The sequence below is a fragment of the Martes martes genome, assembly GCF_963455335.1.
Source record: "Martes martes genome assembly, chromosome: 3".
Taxonomy (NCBI): Eukaryota; Metazoa; Chordata; class Mammalia; order Carnivora; family Mustelidae; genus Martes; species Martes martes.
The window spans coordinates 93,542,452-93,565,232 of record NC_137890.1 but is presented as its reverse complement, the minus strand read 5'-3'; the positions used below and the strand labels follow the sequence as shown (position 1 = coordinate 93,565,232).

The window sequence follows — 22,781 nt, the reverse complement described above, 5'->3', positions numbered from 1 at the left end:
CCCGTAGATGTTCTTTTAATACCTCCCCTCTTGTACACCTGTGCTCACCCTCTCTTGTGTGTGCTCTCTCCCCAACTCTTCCAGCCCCTTCCCCCTCACTACCTCTTACACCCTATCTTCCCGTCTTCCTGCTTTGTTTAGTTTGAAAAGAAATAATAATATTGAGAGTCAGAATGAATGTAATAAGTTGTTTTTGTGTGTCTCCTGACCTGATGATAATGTTTTTGTACTAAAAAGTTATCACCTTCCTTTTTTCTCCCCAGTACTAAGCATTTAAAGTTGTTGAGATTTCCTTGGGATTTTCATCATGGTAGACTCCCTGCTGGGTACATGTCAAAATTAGTAACTCAATAATTTAGAGACTAGTTGTTAAGTATCTATTGTGTCAGGCACTGTCCTACATTCTGGAAATGCAGTAGTGACCAAGACGTAAGTTCCTACCCTTAAGACATATATTCTAGTAAAGGAGGCTAATAATAAATACACAGATACAGATGCCGTGATTTCAAATAGTAACATGCTATAAAGGAAGGAAGGTCATGTCATAGTAAGTGACTGCAGGGTATGGGATAGGCTTTTGAAGAGATAACGTAAGTTGAGATATGAGTGGTATAAGGGAATCAGTTATAGAAAGAAGGAAGAGTATCTCAGGCAGACATAGCAGCTAATATAGAGGCCTGTCAGTTGATTTTTGAAGAGTAGAAAAGAAAACCAGTGTGGATGGAGCTTGATTAAGAGGATGGTATGATAAGCATTCTGAGGGTGCTAGGAAGGAACCAATCACGGAGGGCCCTGTAGGCCAGGAGAAAAAAGAATGGATTTTATTCCAACTGCAGTAGGGAGTCTATGGTGGATTTTAAGTGAAAGAGGGATACACAATACCGTTCTCTTACATGGCCCCGAGGCTGTTCCCACATTCAGGGAGTCAAATATAGTATACTGCTATTACCTACTCTATACTGTCCATATTCAAGTTTCCTGATTGTCCTAAAACTGTGTTTTATAGCAACTGCTTTGATCCAGTTCAGAATGACACATTAACATTTTGTTTTTTCTTGAGTGTCTTAATCTGCAGCGGTTCCTCAGCCTCTCTGTCACAGCATTTGCATTCTTAAATAGTACATGTTCATTGTTTCATAGACTGTCCCTAATACGGGTTTAATTGATTGATTCTTCATGATTCAATTCCATTTATGCACTTGACAGCAGAAACATGCGACGTATCTCTACAGATGTGATACATCTTTGGCACATTACATCAGAGGTACTTGATGCTGCTTTGTCCATTAGTGATAGTGTTGGTTTTAGACTACTTGGTTTAGGGGTTGTTTATCAGATTTTTCTACTATATTAGTTACCTTTTTTTTTATAATTAAAAAAATTACTGAATACTTTGTGCAAATATTCTGTCTCCCAGCAAACTTTCACCTAGTGGTGAAAATTAGTTACTATGATTGTTACAAAATGCTGATTTGCTATCATTTTACATTAATTGGTTAGTTGGTAGAACTTTTTCTTATCTATTTATATGTGGATTCATGGATTCTTTCATTCAATGTGTTACATAGTTCATCACTATTTTTGTTCCTTTGATAGTCAGACTGTTCTAAATCTGGCCAATGAGAACCCTGTCAAACTACGTCCTATACCAGTTCCTATGTCCCCCTCACTTTTTAAAAAAATGTTATTTATTTATTAGAGAGAGAGATCACAAGTAGGCAGAGAGGCAGGCAGAGAGAGAGGGGGAAGCAGTCTCCCTGCCCGGCAGAGAGCCCGATGCAGGGCTTGATCCCAGGACTCTGAGATCATGACCTGGGCCGAAGGCAGAGGCTTAACCCACTGAGCCACCCAGGTGCCCCTCCCCCTCACTTTTTGAGAGCTTTTTTAGTTTTTGATGTAAGAGCTTCCACACTCATCTTGTACTTCCCCTGCCTTAGCTCTGAACTCAACCTTTTTTTTTTTTTAAGAACCTGATTCCTTTTAGTTAAAATAGTATTTATCATTCAAGATGTGGGCATTAGATATGTTCATTGCTCCTGTAAATGTCATTGCTTCTAGACTTAGTAGACAGAGTTAAAAAATAGGTATGTTTAAATCATAAATTCATACTGATACTCTAATCCCTATCTAATATCTAGGGTTTTTCTTTGCCTCCCCAGTTTCTTATTTCTGTCTTCCTTATCTCCTAGTGAGAAACAACCCAACTACCAGCAGTATATTGATTCCATATTTGTTTGAGACATGCTTAAATAGCTTCAGAATTGCTGTACCCCTACCACTATCAACAACAAATCTAAGTAAAGTTCAGTATATCCCCACAGTTCTCATTAGACTGAGAGTAAATAAAATACTGAGCTTAAAATTTACTTGGATTAGTTCCTTTTTTTCCCTGTGTAATTACGGTATTCCTTTGGTTAAATACAAATTTTTCTAGATGTTGCTAGATTCCTTTTCATTGGAGATGAAATGTATTTTTTTCCCCTTACAGCTTTATTGAGATACATTTGATGCACAATGAGGTAAATTAATGCAAACTGTTTGATAAGTTTTGGCATGTGATATCTGTGATATTAACACCATGATCAGGATTAATGATGGATATATTCAGTGTAGTTTTTTTTTTTTTAATTCTAGTAGGAGTGTATTTTTGTATGTTTAAGAACCTTTTTTTTCCCTGTGAATTGAGTCTTATTTGTAGCATTGCCTGCCTTTTCAAACAGGGCTTTTCACTTTTTTCTTTATTTTCAAGAAGTTTTTAATGTATATTGGGGATATTAACTGTATAATTCAGTAGCTTATATAATAATGTAATGTCAGTAATACATCTATATAATATCAGTAATCTTGGATCCACTTAGAACTACTTTGGTATAAGGTATGAATAATGAATCTAGTTTGTTTCCAAATGGTTCTCCTGTTATGTCAACACTACTTATTAAATTCTGCTGAACAATGGGATGTTCATATAAAAAATAATGAAATTGGATCCCTACCTCACACCATGTAAAAAAAAATGAACTCCAAATTGATCACAGACATAAAATTAATAGTTAGAGCTATAGTAGTCTTAGAGGAAAACACAAGAGTAAATTTTTGTGGACCCAGCAATAGTTTTTTAGATAGGACACCAAAAGCACCTGTGACAAAAGAAAAAATAAATTGGAATTCATCAAACATTAAAACTTTGTGTTTCTAAGGATGCAGTCAAGAAAGTGAAAAGAAGCCCATGAAAAGAGAAAATATTTACAAGTTTTCTTGAGTTCTCTGGAATGACTTAGTTTTTTCCCTATTCCAAAGTTACGTTTTAGCTTTCTATAATTTTTCTAATCAATGACAGCTTGTTCATCTGTTCCACTCCCTTCAAATTTCTATCTCCCCACCTTTTTATTTCTTATAAGTGAATGTGATTTTGTGTCCTTATGTTGTCACTTTAGAGTGATTTTATGAGAAAGTGATTTTATGAGAAATTTAATGATTTCCTTTTCTTTTTTGCATGCTTTGTAATTTTTTGTTTGTGAGTTCAACTTGCCTTATTTTTTTTTTTAATTTTTAAAATTTTTAAAATTTCTTTTCAGTGTACCAGAATTCATTGTTGATGTACCACACCCAGTGTACCATGCAATACGTGCCCTCCATAATACCCAGCACCAGGCTCACCCAGCCTCCCACCTCCTGCCCCTTCAAAACCCTCAGATTGTTTTTCAGAGTCCATAGTCTCTCATGGTTCGTCTTCCTCTCCAATTTCCCCCAACTCCCCAACTCCCTTCTCTTCTCCATCTCCCCATGTCCTCCATGTTATTTCTTATGCTCCACAAATAAATGAAACCATATTTCACTTTTATAAGTGAAACACATTATTTACTGTCTTGTTAATTTTGGCCATCCTAACTCACCAGTTATGTGATTTTGATTTGAATCTCCCTAATGGCCAGTGATGATGAACATTTTTTCATGTGTCTGTTAGCTATTTGTATGTCTTCATTGGAGAAGTGTCTGTTCATGTATTCTGCCCATTTTTTGACATGATTATCTGTTTTGTGTGTGTTGAGTTGGAGGAGTTCTTTATAGATCCTGGATATCAGCCCTTTGTCTGTACTGTCATTTGCGAATATCTTCTCCCATTCCGTGGGTTGCCTTTTTGTTTTGTTGACTGTTTCCTTTGCTGTGCAGAAGCTTTTGATTTTGATGAAGTCCCAAAAGTTCATTTTCGCTTTTGTTTCTTTTGCCTTTGGAGACATATCTTGAAAGAAGTTGCTGTGGCTGATATCTAAGAGGTTGCTGCCTATGTTTTCTATGATTCTGATGGATTCCTGCCTCACGTTGAGGTCTTTTATTCATTTCGAGTTTATCTTTGTGTATGGTGTAAGAGAATGGTTGAGTTTCATTCTTCTATACATAGCTGTCCAATTTTCCCAGCGCCATTTATTGAAGAGACTGTCTTTTTTCCACTGGATATTTTTTCCTGCTTTGTCGAAGATTATTTGACCATAGAGTTGAGGGTCCATATCTGGGCTCTCTACTCTGTTCCACTGGTCTATGTATCTGTTTTTATGCCATCAGCTTGCCTTATTTTAAACAGGTTTTCTTTCTTTCTTTCTTTTTCTTTCTTTCTTCCTTCCTTCCTTCCTTCCTTTCTTTCCTTTCTTTCCTTTCTTTCTTTTCTTTCTTTTCTTTCCTTATCCTTTCTAGTAAGGCAGTTTTGAAATTGCCCCCCACCTGAATTTCTGAAATCCTCAGCTCTGAGGAAGGTCTTATACAGTAAGATCTTCCAGAAGAGTTTCCTCCCGTCCTTATGCTAGGGTATGGTGGTCTTATTATTGGTTGTACAGATATTTCTAATTCTTTTTTTTTTTTTTTAAAGATTTTATTTACTTGAGAGGAAGAGAGAGAGAGAGAGAGAGAGAGTGCAAGGGCAGGGGGATGGAGAAGCAGATTCCCTGCTGAGCAGGCAGCCTGACCTGAGCCAAAGGCATACGGGCAACCCCCTGAGCCACCCAGGCGCCCTGATATTTCTCATTCTTCCCTTCATTGCAGGCAAGCACTGTCTTTTCATTTGAGACTGGACTTGTGAATTGAGCTTCTTCAGCCTTTTGTTCCTATCTAGAAGACACAGTACTTTGTTTTAAGTAGTGAGTCTGACTCTTGTTTACAGTCTCATTTGAGGTGTCTTGGGTTTCATTCCTCCCAGGGAGAGTTGTTTTTTTTTTTCTTTTTTCTTTTACCTCAGTGCCTGTTTCTGCTTTCAGATTCCTGAGTTCCTCCTGGCTTGAGTCCAAGTTCATTAATGGGAGTTGTTTTTGGAAAAGCCTGATTTCTCTGCTTTATCTTTCTTTTGATTACTGTATTCATCTATACAAGGTCAACTCTTCTTTTCCCTTCCTAGCTCTTCATTTGTACATATAAGAATCATCTTTTTTTTTTTTTAAGATTTTATTTATTTATTTGAGATAGAGAATGAGAGTGAGACCATGAGCCCAGCCAGGAGACGGAGCAAGAGGGAGAAGTAGTCTTCCACTGAGCAGGGAGCCCAATGCGAGGCTCGATCTCAGAACCCTGAGCTATAGGCAGACGCTGAACTGACTGAGCCACTCAGGCAGCCCTAGAATTATCTTATTTTTAGTAATTGAAACATACTTTAAGTTACAGAAATTCCAGTTCTAATCTTATATCCAATTTAATGATTGTCCCTTCCCTCATTCTCATTTTGATAGGAATTTGGTGGTGGTTTGTTCTTTTAATCTTTACTTTTTCCTCTTTACTCTTGTACTTATTGTCAGAAGAAAGAGGTAAGGAAGGGGCAGTTTTACTTGCATGATGCTATTGTAACCCAGCATGGTGTCATGGCCTGTAAATAAGTGCTATGTCTTTTGTGCTAAACTCTAATAATTTTTTTTTTTTCAAAGGCCCTCATAGAATTGATCACTTCCCCACATAGGCAGGATACTTCATATTTCACCTTTGGCAACACTCTTCTTTCCTTTATTCCCTGCTCAGCTCTTGTTCGAGTACACTTGTAGGGGCGCCTGGGTGGCTCAGTCATTTGGGTAACTGCTGTCGGGTCTTGTCGTGAGGCTCCCTGCTTAATGGGGAGCCAGTTTCTCCCTCTGCCTGACACTCCCCCTGCTTGTGCTCTCTCTCTCTCTCTCTCTCTGACAAATAAAATCTTAAAAAAAAAAAAGTACACTTGTATTGTGTGGGTCATCTTACCTTGGTACATTTTGTCTCATGGGTGGAGTTTCATTGAATGGGCTTTAAGCTGGACTTCTACTTGGCCCAAGGGAACACAAGCATTTTTTTCTTTCCTCTCAACTTTTTGTTTTGAAAAACTCAAACCCACAGAAAAATTGAAAGAATGGTGGATGAATAGCCATATGCCTTACCCCTGGGTTTTCTACCTGTTAATATTTTGCCTGTTTGCTAACATTTAATTTTCTCGCCTGAAGTAATTGAGAGGATCATAATGCAGACATTATTTCGTACATCCCTAAATACTTCAGCATGTACGTCCAAAAATCAGACATTCTTGTACATATTTATCACACTCAAACAATGATATGGTACCATCACCTAATGTATAGGTAATACTCAGATTTTCCCAAATGTTTCAATAAATGCCGTGTATACCTGTTTTCCTGATCCAAGATCCAATCAAGATTAGTTTTTTTTAAATTTTTATTTATTTATTTATTTTAGAGAGAGGCGGAGGGAGCAGGAGAGAGACACAGACTCCACGATGAGCATAGAGCCCAAAGCAGGGCTTGATCTCATGAACCTGAGATCATAACTCAAGCTGAAATCAAGAGTCGGATGCTTAACTCACTGAGTCACCTAGTTGTACCTTGTCCAACTTCTCTGGTCTTTTTTCTCCATGTTATTAAGGGTGGCTCCAGTCAACTCACTGAGTTTAGACTGCTCCATGCTGAAGGAAATACATGCCCTGCATGGGAAATATATTTACATATGGTCCTAAACTTACAGATTCATGTATCAGATAACTCCCCATGCTCCTGATGTAAGCCTAGTTTCTGGTGTTCAGCAACCCCCCACCACAAAGTAAGATGCCATTCTCTTCTTTCACAGGTTCTTTTAGAGCCTCCATTTACCTAATATGATTTTCTAAGGCCCTACACTCCTGGGGAGAAGAAGAGAAAAGTTAGGGTGTACTTGCGTCCTTTGAGTTTTCTTACGGAATGTTTTTGTTTATTTGTCTTTTATGGTCTCAATAATGTGGCGTTCTCAGGTTCTTTTTTAGTAAGTCCTGCTCAGATCTTTAGAATGTGAGATGTATTAATTCTCTAGGACTGCCATTACAAGTGGGTGACAACCAGAAATTTTATCTCACAGTTCTAGAGGCTAGCAGTCCAAGAGATCAAGGTGTAGTAGACAAGATTGCTTGCTTCTGAGAGCTATGAGAAAGAATTTGTTGCATGCCTCTCACTTGTTTCTGGTGGTTGCTGACAGTCCTTGGATTGCAGAAGTATCACCCACTCTATGCTTTCATCTTTGTGTGGTGCTCTCCTTGTGTGGGTATCTGTGTCCCAAGTTTCCCCCTTTTGTAAGGATGTTAGTCCTATTCAGTTAAGTATCTACCCTACTCTCTGGTATGATTTCATCCCAACTTAACTAATTATATCTGCAGCGATCCTGTTCCTAAGTAAGATCACATTCTGAGGTACTGGGTGTTAGGACTTTAAGAAGAATTTGGGGGTGAAACACGAATAGTGGGTACTTTTTAATCTCTGTTCTTCAGAAATTCTGTGACAATTCAACATTCTTATATATATGGGCTTTATTTAATTCCATGTGAGTGGTTTTTTCTTAGTTTTGTATGTCAAACTGAATATCTGTGTCCCCCCAAAGTCCATATGTTGAGAATTAATCCCCAGTGTGATGGTATTTGGAGGTGAGGTTTTTAGGAGGTGATAATGTCATGAAGGTGAAGCCCTCATGAATGGGATTAGTGTCCAGAGAGATCCCTCGTGCACTCCTCTTGTATGAGGATATACTTTAAAAAAAAAAAAAAAAAGTCTCTGAACTAAAAAGCCAACCTTCATTAGACACCAGATCTGCCAGTACCTATTCTTGGATTTCCCAGCTTCTAGAACTGTGAGAAATAAATTTGTTGTTGATAAGCCACACAGTCTATGTTATTTATGTTATAGAAGCCTGAATGGACTAAGGCATGTAAGGTGTAGTTAAAAAAACTTCTGTCATGTGTTCATGTTGGAACCATAGGAAATGAACTACCACCAGTTATCACCATCTTTTGTCTAAAAACGTGGCTATCCACATCTTTAAATTTTTATTATTTATAAAGATTTTATTTGAGAGTGTGTGTGCACATGAGTGGGGGGAGGGGCAGGAGGAGAGGGAGAGACTCTCAAGTAGACTCTGCACTGAATGCAGAGCCTGACATGAGGCTCAGTCTCACAACCCTGAGATCATGACCTGAGCTGAAACCAAGAGTCGGACGGTTAACCGACTGAACTACCGAGGTGCACCCACATCTTTAAAAATTTATGATGAAAATTTCAAAATTACGTGAAGTATAGAGAATATATAAAGAGCTGCAATATGTTCATTAACCAGCTTCAACAAATTCTAATATTCCAGTATTTTTGTTGCTTCTGTTCTTCTCTCACCACTGACACCTCTTCTTTTGATGATGTTATTTAAAAAAAAAAAACAAAAAACACAAGTGACACTGATTCAGTTGACTAACTCTTAGGGAAGATAACAACTGGAACAATGGAAAAAGACTTGAACAAGCTAATGAGATGGTTTTACACTAACAGGCTTTTATAGTTTCAGTGTTAAGATGAACAATGCCTGAATGCCTTTGCTCCAGTGGTTTCAAATTAGTGCTAACCAAGAAATCCTTTGAATTAAACCTGCCTGGAATTCTAAATAAACATCCATAAGAAGATCATCTTGAGGAGACCAAAAGAACACCACTGTTTCCATACCCATAGATAAGTCACATGTGTCTGGAATCCTTGGGGTCTGTAGAAGACATTTTGAAAACCAAGATAAAGTGATTTGTCCAAAGTTGTAGAGCTGGGTAGTTGCAGAGATAGGACTGGGATACAGATCTCTTGTACAGAAATTCTCTTTGTTCTTACTACCTCTTTTAATAGTTTTTAAAAGAATTATTGTTTTATTTGGATCCCAGACACAAGATATGTAAGTGAAACATGGATTTCATTCTTGTAGGAAAAGTTGGAGCCTTCTAAACAATGGCAATTCCTTTGCTTTGCTCTAACTCAGTATTAGATGAAAAAAAAATGATCTAAGCTTTGAGTTTTCCCACAGCAGAGGAATTGGGTTGAGAGTCTCCGGTTCTTTAAAAAAACTACATTTAGAATACGTTGGGTTTCTAAATGGAATTGTTTTCTTCATTTTAGTTTCTTGTTCATTGCTAGTATACAGATGCACAGTTGATTTTTACTTACTGATCTTGTATCTTGTACCTTTGCTGAGCTAGATAATGTCTAGTTTCTAAATTCTGAGTTTAGCTAAGGTTTTTTTTTTTCACTTTATTGAGACATTTTAAAATATTATAAAATTCATTTATTGTTAAGTGTACAATTTCATGATATTTAGAAATGTATAGAATTGTACAGTCATCACCACAGTCCAGTTTTGGAATGTTTTCATCATCCCAAAAAGTTCCCTTGTACTGGTCTACACTTAAATAATGCTCCTACCTTCCCATTCCGTCAGGCAGCCACTGATCTGCTTTCAGTTTCTATAATTGCCTTTTCTAGACATTTCATATAAATGGAATTATACAGTATGCAGAGGTTTATATCTGACTTATTTCATCTAACATAATATGTTGCTGTTTTTTTTAAGGATACTGTTTTTATTATTTTTACTTATTTTTAGAAAGAGGGAGGGGGGAGGGGCAGAGGTAGAGGAAAAGAGAGCATCTTAGGCAGGTTCCATGCCCAGTGCAGAGCCCAACATGGGGCTCAATCTCAACCCTGAGATCAAGCTGAAATCAAGAGTCAGATGCTTAACCAAATGAGCCACTGAGGTGTGTCTAATGGTGTTTTGAGGTTCATCCATGGATCTTAGTCTATTCCTTTTAATTGCCAAGTCATAGTCCATTGTATGGATATACACATTTTGTTTATCTGTTCACAAGTTGGTGGAAATTTGGATTGTTTCTTTGGGCTACTATGAATAATGTTATGAACATTCCTGTATATGTCTTTTTGTGGACATAAGGTATCATTTCTCTTGGATAGACTCCTAGGAGAAAAATTGCTGGATTGTATGATAAATTTACATTTTAACTTTTTGAGGTATTGGCAAACTGCTTTCCAGAGTGGAAATACATGAGGGTTCCAGTATTTCCACATCCTAACACTTGTTATTTTGTCTTTTTGATTATAGCCACTGAGCCACTGAGTGAATTGTGGTATCTCATTGTGGTTTTGATTTGCATTTTCCTGAGGGCTGGTGATATTGAGAATCTTTTCATGTGCTTATCAGCTATTTGTATATTGTTTGGAGAAAGGTCTATTCAGTCTTTTGCCCATTTTTATATCAATTACTTGTCTTTTTTTTATTATTATAAGAGTTCTTTGTATATTTTGGATTCTTGTCCTTTATCAGATTTATCATTTGTAAAAATTTTCTACTAATCTTTGCCTTCTGTTTTCACTTCCATATTGTATCTTTTTTTAAAAGATTTTATTTATTTTATTTGAGAGAGTGCATGCAAGCAGAGGGAGGGGCAGAAGTAGAGGGCAGAGAGAGAGACTCATAAGTCTCTGAAATCTCTCAGACTCCCTGCTGAGCACAGAGCCCTGTGTGGGGCTGGATCTCATGACCTGAGCTGAAACCAAGAGTTGGATACTTCATCAGTTGAGCCATCCAAGCACCCCCCCATATAGTGTCTTTTGAAACTCAAACATTTTATTGTGATAAAGTCCAGCTTACCAAGTTTTTTCTTTTATGGACTGTACCTTTGGTGTCATATCCTAAGAACATTTTGCCACCTCAAACTCAAGATATTTTTTTTCCCATATGTTTTCATGAAATATTTGCAGTTTTAGCTCTTAATGCTTAGGACTGTTATCCATTTTGATTTAATTTTTATGTATGGTGTGAGGTAAAGGTCTGACTTCATTTGCATATACATTTAGTTGTCTTGGCAGCATATTTTAAAAAGATTATTCTTTTCTCCATTGATTTATGCTGGCAAAATCAACCAAAAATGTAAGAAATTCTGAGCTCTTAATTCTTTTCTGTTGATTCACATGTCCATCTTTGTGTTGGTACCACTCTGTCTTGGTTACTGGGACTTACAGTAAGTTTTTAAATCGGGTAGTGTATATCCTCCAACTCTTACTATTTTTTTCAAAAGCTATTCTAGCTTTTTTGAGTTTCTATATAAATTTTAGGATTGGCTTATCAGTTTCTACCAAAAAAAAGCCTGCTGGAAATTAGATCTTGAATGAGTTAAGTTTGTGTTTGAAAAGAATTCCTATCTTGACAATGTTAGTGTTCCACAATGTCTTTTTGTTTATTTAGATCACCATTAATTTATTATAGTTTTAAGTATACAAGTCCTACCTGTCCTTTATTAAATTTATTCTTAAGTTTTTATTCTTTGTGATGCTATAAATGGAATTGTTTTAATTTCAACTTCCTGTTTTTCATTGCATAGTATACAGATATACTTGATTTTTGTATGTTGATCTTGTATCCTTCAACTTTGCTGAACTTATTTAATACTTTCTAGGACTCTAGGAAATCTAGGATTCTGTCATCTGCATGTAAAAGCCTTTTTTTTTTTTTTTTTTTTTGCCTCTTCCTTTCCAGCCTGGGTACCCTTGATTTACTTTTCTTTTCTATTCTTTTCCTTTTTTTTTTCTTACTCCATTAAATTAGACCCTTTAGTACAGTGTTGAGCAGAATTTTCTGTCTTACGAAGAAAACATTCAGTCATTCCATCATTAAATGTGATCTTAGTTGTTGGTATTTTGTAAGTGCCTTTATCAGATTAAGGATGTTTTATCTGTTCCTTGTTTGTTAAAGAGTTTTTACCATGAATGGTGTTGAATTTGTCAAATGCATTTTCTGCCTCTGTTGAGATGAACCTGTGTTTTTCTTCTGCTAATATGATATATTACCTTAATTGATTTTGGAATGTTAAACCAACTTTGTTTTTCTTGGGTAAATCCCACTTGGTCATGGTGGCCAATCCTTTTTATTTCTTACTTCTTTTTATGTCTTTGGCATGGTTCAGTATTAAGGTAGTAATGGTCTCCTAGAATGAGTCAGGGAATGTTGCCTCTTCCTCTGTTTCTGAAATAGTTTGTGGAAGACTGATATTATTTCTTCTTTTAAATATTTGATAGCATTTACCAGGGAAGTCATTTGGGCCTGAGTTTTTCTTTGTGAGATTTTTAATTACTAATTCAGTTTCTTATATGTGTCTATTCAGATTTTGTGTGTTCTGTAGTAAGCTTTGGTCATTTGTACCTTTCAAGGAGTTTTTCCTTATTATCTTAAGTTGTTGAACGTATTGGTGTAAAGTTTCTAATGTTCCCTTATACCATTTTATTTATTTATTTTAAAGTAAGCTCTACAGCCAACATGGGGCTTGAACTCATGACCCCAAGATCAAGAGCTACATGCTCTACCAGATGCCCCTCTTATACCATTTTAATATATGTATTTAATATATGTAGGCTCTATAATGATGTCACCTTTCTCATTTCCTGATGTTGGTAAATAAATATTATTTTTTTCCTTACCAGTTTAGCTAGAGGTTATCAATTACATTAAGCTTCTCAAAGAACTAGCTCTTGGTTTAATTCGTTTTCTCTATTGTTTTCTTTTGATACTTATTATTTTGTACCTTCCTCTTCCTTTGTGTTTAATTTATTCATCTCTTTGTAGTTTATCAAAGTATAAGCTTAGGTCACTGATTTCCCAAGAGAATTTCCTTCTTTTCAAATATAGATATTTAGTACTATAAATAATTCCTCTAAGTATTACTTTAGTGGGATCCTACAAATTTGAATATGTTATGCTTTCATTTTTATTTAATTCAAAATACTTTTCCAGTCTTCCCTTTGGAATCTTTTTTGAGCCATTTGTTATTTAGCAGTGCCTTATATAGTTTCCAAATATTTGAGGATTTTCCAAGTATCTTTCTGTTTTGGATTTCTAATTTAATTCTGTTCTGGGCAAAGAACATACATTATATTTTATATGACTTGAGTCCTTTTGAACTTATTGAATCTTATTTTGCTCAGAATATGGTCTTAATGGTTATTAAGAAAAACATGTATTTTGCTGTTTTGGATATAGTGTTCTATAAATGTTAATTAGGTAAAGTTGTGGTTAGTGTTGTTCAATTCTAATATATTCTTGCTGATTTTCTGCTTGGTTGTTCTATTAGTTATTGAAATGGAGTATTGAAATCTCTAATTGTAATTATTGATTTATCCCATTACTCTTTGTAGGTCTTTGAGTTTTGGCTTCATGTATTTTGAAGCTTTGTCATTAAGTTCATATATATTTAGTATTGTTCTCTGGATTAAAGGACTCCTTTATCCTAATATAATGATCATCTTCATGTTAAGTACTGTTCTCTGCTCTGAACTCTACTCTGTTGTCAATATATTTAGTCAGGTTTTCTTTCAACTAGTGTTAGCTTGATATATCTTTTTCTATCTTTTTATTTTCATTTTTTTAAATTTTCATTTTTAAATTTCAACCTTTTTTTAAATCTCTTTGTTTCTTCATACTTAAGTGGTTTAGATAGGCAGTATATAATTGAATTTTCCTTTTTGAATCTTAAATGACAATCTCTGCACTTAAATATTAGTGCATTAGACCATTTCCATGTATTGTGATTATTGCTCTGATTAAGTTTGTCATCTCTGTTGTTTTCTCTTTGTCCCATGTTTCTTATTCCTGACTTCCTCTCTTCCTTCTTTTTCATTAATCAGGTTTTTAAAAAAAATTCCATTTATGTCTTTTTTTCAGTCCTAGTCTATAACTCTGTGTATTTTTGTTTTGTGTTGTTTTGTTTTTGCTTTAATGATTGCATTAGTGTAAACAACTTACCACAGTCTACATTTAAGGGTTATTATACCGTTTCATAAGAACCTTACTGTAGGGTACTTACATTTCTACTCCCTAGCCTTTTTATTATCATTTCTCAAGCATTTTACTTTTATGTATGTTATGAATACCATTATATGGTGTTCATTTTACTTCTATCTGTAGGTTTTCCTTTAATGTTTTTTTAGTGCAGGTCTTTGGTCATCAATTCTTTTGTATGAATGACTTTTTATTTTGACTTTTGTGCTTTTTAAAGATATAATTCACATTCAGTAGCATTCACCATTTAAAGTGAACATTCAGTGTTTTTAGGACATTCATAGGATTGTGCCGCCTTTATCACAGTTTTATTTTAGGACATTTTTGTCCCCCTAGAAGAAACCCCATACCCTTTAGCAATTGTTTTGAACAGTTCCTATTCACTCTTACAGGGAAGGCATCTCCTACCCTAAATACTACAGAATGGCTGAACATACAACACCCAACACTGGACAGATGAGATAGACAGCAATTTGTTAGTCACATATACTCATAGCTCAAGGGAAGGGAAAACCTTACAACATACAGGGCCATGTGGGAGTTCTACTTGGGGGCACAGTGAAAAAGCATGAGCTGTGGGAGGCAGGCTTTATAGTAACATGAGGATGAGGTGACCTCTGGTTTCCACCAGAAGATGTAATTGCTTGTTTGAATAATTTCACAGGGAAGTAAAACTCATTAAGAACCAGGTAGAATACAGCTGGTATAGCTAGATGGAGAGCTTTTCTCTTCTTTTTTTAAGATTTTGTTTTTAAGTAATCTCTACACACAGTGTGGGGCTCAAACTCAAACCCCAAGATTAAGAGTCACATGCTGTACTGACTGAGCCAGCCAGGTGCCTGGGGATCTTTTCCACTGAATGGGAGTGAGAGGGTGGGGGGACCGTATCTGGTAAGAGCAGGGGAATGTGTTTGGGGCCCTGTGAGGCCCAAGGTGTCAAGACAGCACTTAATATTGAATCTTAATTTCATGGCTTACACCACAGCAATCAGTCTGCATTCTGCCCTGACTCCTCCTCCAGCCTCTGGCAGCCACAAATCTACTTCCAGTTTTTATGGATTTGCCTGTCCGGGACATCTCATGTATAAATGGACTCATAGGTTGTATTTTGTGTCTGGCTTTTCCCCTTTAATGTCATGTTTTCAGGGGTGATCCATGTTGTAGCATGTGTCAGTACTTCACACCTTTTTATTGCTGGTTAGTATTCCCTTCTATGGTTATACCACATTTTATTTCTGCATTGCTAGTTGATGGGCATTTGAGTTGCTTCCACTTTTTGGCTGTAACGTATAATGCTGCTGTGAACATTTGTGTACACATTTTTTTGTGGACATATGTTTTTGTTTTTGTCTGGTATATGCCTAACTTGTTCTTTGTTCTTTAAATAAGGTTTTGTTTTTTGGTTTTTGCTGGATATAAAATTTGGGTTGATATTTTTTTCTTTCAGTGATTTCTAGATGTTCCCCTTCTGCCCTCCAGCATGCATTACTTCTGATGAGAAATCTGCTGTCATCTTTATCTTTTATTCCTTTGAACATATAATGTCTTAGGCTGCTTTTAAGATTTTCTTTTTATCATTGGTTTTAAGCAGTTTGATTATGATGTGCTTAGGTGAGTTTCCTTCATATTGCTTGTGTTTAGGGTTTTTTAAAGTTTCTAGGATATGTGGGTTTATTTGTTTCACCAACTTTTGGAAAACTTCAGCCATTATTTCCTTAAAAATTTATTTGGTCCCATTCCCACTTTGGGATTCAAGTTACACAGTACACTGCTTGAAGTTGTCCCACAGCTAACTGATATTCTTTTCATTTTGGGGGGACTCTTTTTTCTCTGTGTGTTTTATTTTGTATAATTTCTATTGCTGTGCTTTCAAATTCAGTACCTTTTCTAATGTCAAATCTGCTGTCAATCCTCGTCAATATATTTCTCATCTCCATGCTCTCAAGAAGTTTGATTTGGGTCTCTTATTATATTTTCTATGTCTCTGCTTAACTTTGTGAACATACAGAATGCAGAATGTCTTTCTCTGCTAATTCTGATTTTAGTTTCTATTGATTGATTATTCTCTTAAATATGGGATATCTTTTTTCTGCCTCTTTGCATTCTGGTAATTTTTCAGTGTATGCCTGATATTGTGAAATTTACTTTGTTGGATGCTAGATAACTTTATAGTCCTCTAAATCTTCCTGAGCTTTGTTTTAGAATGCGGTTACTACTTGGAAACAGTTTGGTCCTTTCAGGTCTTCCTTTTATGATGTGTTAGGTGGGCCTGTTGACATTATTCTCCACTACTGAGGCAAGATCTTTCTGAATATTCAGTGCCTTGTGAATTATATGTTTTTACAGTGTGGGAACAGGCACTGTAGCCCATTGTGAGTGCCACTAGTTCTTTTCCCAGCCAAAGGGAGAGAGGAAATTCCTTTGGATGGTTCTTTCCCCAGCCTCAGGGAGTTTCCTCACATGTATTCTCTGTTGCTCTGCTGAATACTTGCAGGGGACGCTCTGCAGATGCTCAGGATTCTCTCCTTGAAGTGTTGCTCTCTCCCTTCTGGTGCTCTATCTCCCTTAGTCTTCCTAGATTCTCAGCTAAGGGACTCCTCCATGTTCTGCCTCATTTCACCTTTTCTGCACCACTGTGTGGAAATTCTCTCAAGGCTGTCATAGGGCTTACCCTTTTTGTTTCCTGAATCTGTTATCTGATGTCTAAATATCTTGAAAATAGTTTTTCTTTTTTTTACCCCTTAGGTTATTTTAGGGCGGAGGGGATGGATGCTAAATCTTGTCCCTTTTGCACCATTTTTGGCTGGAAAAGAAGTCTGCCCAAAAGGTTCTGACAGATAACTAAACCAGTTGGGTTGCAACCTGTTACATGGATTTTTTTTTTCCCCAACAGGTATTTTTGTTAGTATTTAAATTCATGATAAACTTCTCAGTCTAAGTTAGTCTTCTTTCACCCTTACAGCTTGCCTCTGAAAATTGATTTGCTAGATAGTCCAGGATTACTGGAAACAACCATTGATGATGTAATTGGGGCACCTGACACTCTGGAAATACCCCAAGCGCCAGATGAAGTTAACATAGTCACCAGACAAACTGGATTGGAAGGAACTAAAGAGGAATGCGGGAGTAAGTAAATGTTCTATGTAACATCAGGGACAACTTTTTATTTCACATCTCTCTAAAATTAGCTATTTAGGGGCACGTGGGTGGCTCAGTGGGTTAAGCTTCTGCCTTCAGCTCGGGTCATGATCTCAGGGTCCTGGGATCAAGTCCCACATGGGACGCTCTGCTCGGCGGGGAGCCTGCTTCCTCCTCTCTCTCCGCCTGCTTCTCTGCCTACTTGTGATCTCTCTCTGTCAAATAAACAAATAAATTCTAAAAAAAAAAAAAAAGCTATTTTAATCTGTTCCTTCAAGAATATTTTATGCAACAGTTGGATTTTAAAATTTAATGAAGAATAGTTATGCTTTCTTTTTGGCTTGAGGGTCCATTGAAATAGTTAAGAGCATACAATTAGGACAGTTAAACATTTGTGTCATTTATAAGTCATTAAGCATTCATGAATTTTCTGACTTGCTTTGTACTGTTTCTTGGATGAAAATGAAGAGAAAAAAGATTTCCTTAAGGATTTTCTATATAGCACAGGATTTAATAAATGTTTGGATAGTCCTTTGGCTCCTAGAAAGTATTTTGTTATTAATGAGGAGTATTGTTGCCTGGACCTGCAAAAAGACACAGTCCAGGAAGAGTGCTGTTTTTAACTCTTTAAAATATTAAAAGGGCCTATTCTCCTGAAACTGTTCCAAAAATAGAAATGGAAGGAAAACTTCCAAACTCATTTATGAGGCCAGCATCACCTTGATCCCAAAACCAGACAAGGATCCTATCAGAAAAGAGAATTACAGACCAATATCCTTGATGAACACAGATGCGAAAATACTCACCAAATACTAGCCAATAGGATCCAGCAGTACATTAAAAGGATTATTCACCATGACCAAGTAGGATTTATTCCAGGGCTGCAAGATTGGTTCAACATTTGCAAATCCATCAATGTGATACAATACATTAATAAAAGAAAGAACAAGAACCATATGATACTCTCAATAGATGCTGAAAAAGCATTTGACAAAGAGCAGCATCCCTTCCTGATCAAAACTCTTCAGAGTGTAGGGATAGAGGGCACATACCTCAATATTATCAAAGCCATCTATGAAAAACCCACCGCAAATATCATTCTCAATGGAGAAAAACTGAAAGCTTTTCCGCTAAGGTCAGGAACACGGCAGGGATGTCCGTTATCACCACTGCTATTCAACATAGTACTAGAAGTCCTAGCCTCAGCAATCAGACAACAAAAAGAAATTAAAGGCATCTAAATTGGCAAAGAAGAAGTCAAACTATCACTCTTTGCAGATGATATGATACTATATGTGGAAAACCCAAAAGACTCCCCTCCAAAACTGCTAGAACTTGTACAGGAATTCAGTAAAGTGTCAGGATATAAAATCAATGCACAGAAATCAGTTGCATTTCTTTACACCAACAACAAGACAGAAGAAAGAGAAATTAAGGAGTCAATCCCATTTACAATTGCACCCAAAACCATAAGATACCTAGGAATAAACCTAACCAAAGAGGCAAAGAATCTATACTCAGAAAACTATAAAGTACTCATGAAAGAAATTGAGGAAGACACAAAGAAATGGAAAAATGTTCCATGCTCATGGATTGGAAGAACAAATATTGTGAAAATGTCTATGCTACCTAAAGCAATCTACACATTTAATGCAATCCCTATCAAAATCCCATCCATTTTTTTTCAAAGAAATGGAACAAATAATCCTAAAATTTATATGGAACCAGAAAAGACCTCGAATAGCCAAAGGAATATTGAAAAAGAAAGCCAAAGTTGGTGGCATCACAATTCCAGACTTCAAGCTCTATTACAAAGCTGTCATCATCAAGATAGCAGGGTACTAGCACAAAAACAGACACATAGATCAATGGAACACAATAGAGAGCCCAGAAATAGGCCCTCAACTCTATGGTCAGCTAATCTTTGACAAAGCAGGAAAGAATGTCCAATGGAAAAAAGACAGCCTCTTCAACAAATGGTGTTGGGAAAATTGGACCATTTCCTTAACACCACACACAAAAATAGACTCAGAATGTATGAAGGACCTCAGTGTGAGAAAGAAATCCATCAAAATCCTTGAAGAGAACACAGGCAGCAGCCTCTTTGACCTCAGCCACAGCAACTTCTTCCTAGGAACATCGCCAAAGGCAAGGGAAGCAAGGGCAAAAATGAACTGTTGGGACCTGAAGATCAAAAGGTTTGGCACAGCAAAGGAAGCAGTTAACAAAACCAAAAGACAACTGACAGAATGGGAGAAGTTATTTGCAAACGACATATCAGATAAAGGACTAGTATCCAAAATGTATAAAGAGCTTAGCAAACTCAACACCCAAAGAACAAATAATCCAATCAAGAAATGGGGAGAGGACATGAACAGACATTTCTGCAAAGAAGACATCCAGATGGCCCACAGACACATGAAAAAATGCTCCACATCACTTGGCATCAGGGAAATACAAATCAAAACCACAATGAGATACCACCTCACACCAGTCAGAATGGTTAAAATTAACAAGTCAGGAAATGACAGATGCTGGCGAGGATGCGGAGAAAGGGGAACCCTCCTACACTGTTGGTGGGAATGCAAGCTGGTGCAACCACTCTGGAAAACAGCATGGAGGTTCCTCAAAAAGTTGAAAATAGAGCTACCCTATGACCCAGCAATTGCACTACTGGGTATTTACCCTAAAGATACAAACGTAGTGATCCGAAGGGGCACGTGCACCGGAATGTTTATAGCAGCAATGTCCACAATAGCCAAACTACGGAAAGAACCTAGATGTCCATCAACAGATGAATGGATAAAGAAGATGTGGTATATATATCCAACGGAATACTATGCAGCCATCAAAAGAAATGAAATCTTGTCATTTGCGATGACGTGGATGGAACTAGAGGGTATTATGCTTAGCAAAATAAGTCAATTGGAGAAAGACAACTATCATATGATCTCCCTGATATGAGGAAGCGAGATGCAGTGTGGGGGGTTTGGGGGACAGGAAAAGAAGTGAAACAAGATGGGATCGGGAGGGAGACAAACCATAAGAGATTCTTAATCTCGCAGAACAAACTGAGGGTTGCTGGGGGGAGGCGGGGAGGGAGAGGGTGGTGGGGTTATGGACATTGTGGGGGTGTGTGTGCTGTGGTGAGTGCTGTGAAGTGCGTAAACCTGGCGATTCATAGACCTGTATCCCTGGGGCTAAAAATACATTATATGTTTATAAAAAAAATTTAAAAATTAATAAAAAAAGATTAAAAGGGAACCGTAAATTGCATATTGAAAATTTCTATGTATTTGTGAATTTGGTTTGGGAATAAAGCATAAACTGCTTTTAAATAGGGGCTTTCTATTGAATCTCGGTGTAATATGTGTTCATTTAAAAGCACCTCATATTTATGTGGCTATTGCCAATTTTGATTTCTTTTTTTTTTTTTAAGATTTTATTTATTTATTTGACAGGCAGAGATCACAAGTAGGCAGAGGCAGGCAGAGAGAGAGGGAGAGGAGAAAGTAGGCTCCCTGTTGAGCAGAGAGCCCTAAGCGGGGCTCGATCCCAAGACCCTGAGATCATGACCTGAGCTGAAGGCAGAGGCTTTAATCCACTGAGCCACCCAGGTGCCCCTCCAATTTTGATTTCTATCACTAAAGTCAGACACCATCTTTAAACAACTTACAGGGAACTGCCAGTGAGTACGCTATTGTCTCTGAAGAGCATAGAATATAGCAGTAGTATGTAGTAATTTAGAAAGTGTTAATGAAAAGTTACTCCGTGCTTCAGGTTGATAGGACATGTTTAAGTACTACTGGTAATTGGCTTTAAAAATGTATTCCTTTGTTCCTTAGGTAATCAATACAAATAGTGAAGAAAATGTTCTTAGCCAGAAGCAGAACTAGGTTAATACAGAGTATTCCAGGGTTAAAAATAAAATAATCTTTCTTATAGAGGTGGCAATATTGATTTTATATATAATTCCATTTTGTATCCATTATACAAATGCAAAAAACAATTTTTCCTCTCTTTCAGTGATGCCATAGCATAGTGTTAGCAAACTGCATTTATTTAGTGTATACTTTCCAGGAAATTGTTTTGGTTTGGGAGAACATGGTAGAATGAACTTAGGAAGATGCCTAGGAAATAGCAAGTAAGATGTAATAACTCTTTAAATAACTCTCTGATGTATCAAAGAATTTATTTTATGATGCTTTATTGGTGAATCTTGGATCAGCAACTTCAAAGGATAGGGAAGCAGATTTAGAATCAGTATAGAGGAGACTTTTAAAAATCTCTCTGCCATGTATTGGAAGTAGATACCTAATAGTAAGTGAGCCCCTCATTACAGAAGGTACTCAAGCAGAGCTTAAATGACATTAAAGTTGTGGCAGAAGAAATTACTGTGTAGTGTGGAGGTTTCATTAATAAGATTTATGAGTCAGGGGCGCCTGGGTGGCTCAGGGGGTTAAAGCCTCTGCCTTCAGCTCAGGTCATGATCCCAGGGTCCTGGGATTAAGCCCCACATCGGGCCCTCTGCTCCGCAGAGAACCTGCTTCCTCTCTCTCTGCCTGCCTGTCTGCCTACTTGTAATCTCTGTCTGTCAAATAAATAAATAAAATCTTAAAAAAAAATAAGATTTATGAGTCAGATTTGTAATATTTGTTCAAAGTCATTCAGTGAAAATAATTAGAGTGTTTTGCTATTAAGAATTAAGGTCTTAGAATCCTGGTGTCCAATTTATTTTGTATTTTCTTTTGGCTATAATATCAAAATCCTGATTCACATGGGTAAGTAGTTATAAATAGTAACTTTTTGAAAAATAGCTTATCCTATTATTTTAGGATTTTCCTCAGCCAAACAGAAGTAGCACAGGAAGCTTTATTTCAACCAGAAAATGCCTCAAAACCCAATATTTTAGGTTTTAAGTTTTGGGGTATTTATTGGCATAAGCTAAAGTATTTGTGGTCTCAACATCATCATGTTAAAATTTAGTATTGCATAATTTGAAGCATTAAGAAAACCAGGAGAAAAAAAAAACCCAGGAGGTATAAATTAAGAATGTAAATGGAGGCACCTGGGTAGCTCAGTTTGTAAATTGTCTCTTGATTTCGACTCAGGTCCTGATCTCACTTGAGATTGAGCTCCACACTGGGTGTGGAGCCTGCTTAACATTCTCTCTCTGCCCCTCCTTCCTCCTCTCTTAAAAAAAGGTATGTAGGGGCGCCTGGGTGGCTCAGTGGGTTAAGCCTCTGCCTTCAGCTCAGGTCGTGATCCCAGGGTTCTGGGATCGAGCCCCGCATCGGGCTCTCTGCTCAGCGGGGAGCCTGCTTCCTCCTGTCTCTCTGCCTGCCTCTCTGCCTACTTGTGATCTCTGTCTGTCAAATAAATAAATAAAATCTTTTAAAAAAAAAAGGTATGTAAATGAGTAGGAAAGATTTTGTGAAGATTAATGTTGAATTTGTGATTCTCAGTTTTGTACATTAAAATTACCTGGAAAGTTTTAAGAACTACCAGTAACA

At 36.8% G+C, this 22,781-nt stretch overlaps 1 protein-coding gene across 1 annotated transcript in view; it reads left to right on the top strand.

Moving 5' to 3' along the window:
• EPB41L5 (erythrocyte membrane protein band 4.1 like 5) overlaps positions 1 to 22,781 on the top strand; it is a 135,610-nt gene that overhangs the window by 85,357 nt on the left and 27,472 nt on the right. The window contains exon 17 of the mRNA XM_080798236.1: positions 17,093 to 17,256. Within this exon, the coding sequence (XP_080654362.1) occupies positions 17,093 to 17,256 (164 nt within the window). The remainder of the gene's footprint in view (positions 1 to 17,092; positions 17,257 to 22,781) is intronic.